The 3,081-nt window shown below is 42.9% G+C and overlaps 1 protein-coding gene across 1 annotated transcript; it reads right to left on the bottom strand.

The window, feature by feature from the left end:
- Window positions 1-1,827, bottom strand: LOC119598742. The gene is made up of 6 exons (XM_037948532.1): window positions 1,694-1,827; window positions 1,136-1,245; window positions 914-1,018; window positions 616-752; window positions 354-488; window positions 1-242 (listed from the first exon to the last, which is right to left on the bottom strand). The coding sequence occupies exons 1-6, from the start codon at window positions 1,810-1,812 to the stop codon at window positions 132-134; spliced, it is 717 nt and encodes a 238-aa protein (XP_037804460.1). The 5' UTR covers window positions 1,813-1,827; the 3' UTR covers window positions 1-131.
- Window positions 1,828-3,081: the final 1,254 nt, after the last annotated feature.

The following is a 3,081-nucleotide window of genomic DNA, read 5'->3' as shown; positions in this document are numbered from 1 at the left end:
TATATGCTGCACTCTTTAATTTGGAATACATGTGTTGCCTTATCAGGGTATCATTCTAAGAGAACATCAACTCAATAGCCAGGGATCCCATTTCACAAACTCAATGCTTTTGAAGACATTCATGAATAAGGTCAGTTTTGGCCAGGACAGTTCCTTGTTAGTGCCTCTTCGGCTATGTTCATAGCCATGTTCATGACGCAGGAGTGCATGAGGGACTTCTTGACCTCGATGAAATGTAGCATCTGAAAGGCAGAAGGAGCTCGGGTGAGAAAAAAGAACTTGCATTGAAAACAAATGTGAACACAATATTTAACAAAAGTGTCGACTCAAGAAATACACTCCTAATACTCAACGTCAGGTTGTCTGGGCAGCTCAGGCAACTCGGAAATGGCTTTTGTTAAGAACTCTCTTGCTTCTGAATTTTGTGTTGCATTAATCTTTGTCCACAGCATTTCCATGACCTTAGGTACATTGAGCACCTCACCATCCTGAAGGAAAAGACAACAGAGCATTCCTCTAAAAGAACACAGCATGATGCAGCGAAGTTAGTTTAAGTATATACTGAAACTGAATGCGAATATTTCGCACTTAACTCGTGAGTAAAGAAGCACGTACCAGGACTCCAAGATCTTGTAAGGCGCATATCGACACTTTTCTCCGGCTTTCGGCCGTGATAGCTTTGAGTTCTTCGCGGAAGCACAAAGCGTGCTTCAGGTTGGGAATCATGTCAGAAGCCAAGGCAGGGTGTGAAGCTGACCAAGGCCAAAGAAAGGCGATCAGTAACTAGTCCGCAGGAAAATCTCATCAATGATCAATGACATTAATGTCTGCTTGAGAAATATAAAAGAAATTGCTGTTAACATATCCTCCATTTTTGTTTCGACTAGAGAGGTAAAAACGAATAAAAGCTTACTCAAATGGGCGTGGCCCTCATTTCCGAGGCATTCCTTCATTTTTTCTTTCATGCTACTCATTTCTTCTTCGGATGGCATCAGAATCTCCATGCATATTTGTTTAGCTGCAAAGGAAGTCATGGAAAATATAAATTTATCCAGAAGGAAAAGCTAAAGTCATTCGCAGGTGATCCTTTCTGCTTCGAATATTTGCTCATCGTGTTAGCCGATGACTGACGCACCTTCATGAAGAGCGTTGTGGATTTCGTTATGTTTGTCGTGATCCATTCCGCTCGCGACTACAGCGAGTGCCGCCAGCAACAGGATCGTCAGCGTCTTCATGGTGGTAAGTCTGTGGGTTATAAGGATAAGGTTAAGTCCGATATGCGAAGCTTAGACTCGCCCGGGTTATGCCATGAGGGGAGCTCGACCTGTGTCGACTAATGCCGACTCGCTCACGTGTGTCAGCTGGTGCTGACTCGGCTGAACCTAGTCGTTACCCGCCGTGGTGCCCAGCCACAGCAGTGACCTCCAGGCGACAATTGCAACTTCTCGCGCCTGGGCGGGGCGCGAACCGCCGACCCCTCGGATGAGAGGCCGACACATTACCATTGTACTAGCCCGGAGGCTATGTGGGTTATAGATTTCGTGACTGTAACCTCTCTAGCGCGAGTGAATGTTGTTGCTAATCCAGATCAAAGACCTATCTATTAAGCGTCCTGCACAAAACATACATCGATACTAAAATGCACGAATTCAAGTCCAGTCCCGATAAGTGACCAGACATACTCAGGGCTTACCTGTGTCGTGATACAACGACTCTTCGTGGCGCAAGCAACAAGAGGTGTGAGGTGCACTTGGATGTGCTTGCTAGCTTATATATGCGCGCTCTTGCCGGCGAGGAAGTGCCTGACGTCATCAACTGATGTCACCAGTCCTCTTGTGGCCACATGATACGTTTTCAAGGCACCAGAATGTTTTAATGATCCAATTTAGTCTTGGAATAAACAATTCCATACAATTTATGGCCCAAAAAACATACATTTTCTTCTTACTTTCCTTTAGATCCTAACTGATGTGGTCAGAGAAAAGAGAATTAAACCACAGCTAATACGTCAGATGTGATACTGAATCAGCTTTGCTTGAAGTGTCTAAGACTTGAAATCAAGGTCTTCATGATCTGGGGGTCACTAGGCCGCAGATGCCTGAGGTCACAGGAGCTACGTCCCCCCCAGTTCTCATAAGGTCGCCAACCTGTTCCACCACACTTTAAACACGGGGAAAAACTTCCAGTCAGAACCATACTTAGCCACACGTTGGCATTTCAGTGACTCATTAGCACACTGCTGAAGCGATCATTACCATTCATTGCCTTTCTCTCAAAAAGAGCACTGCAAATGAAATATATGGACATATACATGCATATAAATATATATATACATATTTAAATATATATATATATATATGTGTGTGTGTATGTATATATGTATATATACATATATACTGTATACATACGTTATAGACAAATATGTAATATACATATAGAGAGAATATTTATATGTATATTTCCAATATATATGTAAATTCATTATAGCATAATCATGTTGATATAAGTAATTGTGCAACTTTCTCAAACGACGCACGTCTTTGTGTTACTACAACGATTAATGATGACTCGTCCATGTTGCAGTCGCGTCGGGTGCTTGAACAAATCACACAACCAGTGTATTTCTATAGAGTTGACGGCTGTAAACTCAAATCAGTGACGTTCAGTCTCCTCAGGTCACGAAGAAACAATAGCTGGTGATTAAATTGTTTCAGTTGGGCAAAATATTGAAAAAAAAATCTTATTTAAATTCGGGCACCGACATCCGCCCACCCCCTGCACACGTCCTCCCCCCGTACACCCTCCCATTAGATTGCTAGTCCGCACTGCTTCTGTCATCATCTATCTCGACTCAACCACGTGTTGGATATCCGTGATATGAAGAATCAGTAATTGTTTCATTAAATTCACGCCTGCTATTCCACACGAAATTAAAGACAGTAGTTTAGTATTGTCACAAGAACAAAATCTTAATGAAAACAGCCACCTTTCGGAATTCTGCCATATATTGCAAATCATGCAACGTCAGCACCTAGACGGACAGTCAAGGGTCGTGGCCTGACTCGGATCCACAGGATATTT

The sequence above is a fragment of the Penaeus monodon genome, chromosome 4 (genome assembly GCF_015228065.2).
Source record: "Penaeus monodon isolate SGIC_2016 chromosome 4, NSTDA_Pmon_1, whole genome shotgun sequence".
Taxonomy (NCBI): domain Eukaryota; kingdom Metazoa; phylum Arthropoda; class Malacostraca; order Decapoda; family Penaeidae; genus Penaeus; species Penaeus monodon.
This window is presented reverse-complemented; position numbering and strand designations above follow the sequence as displayed.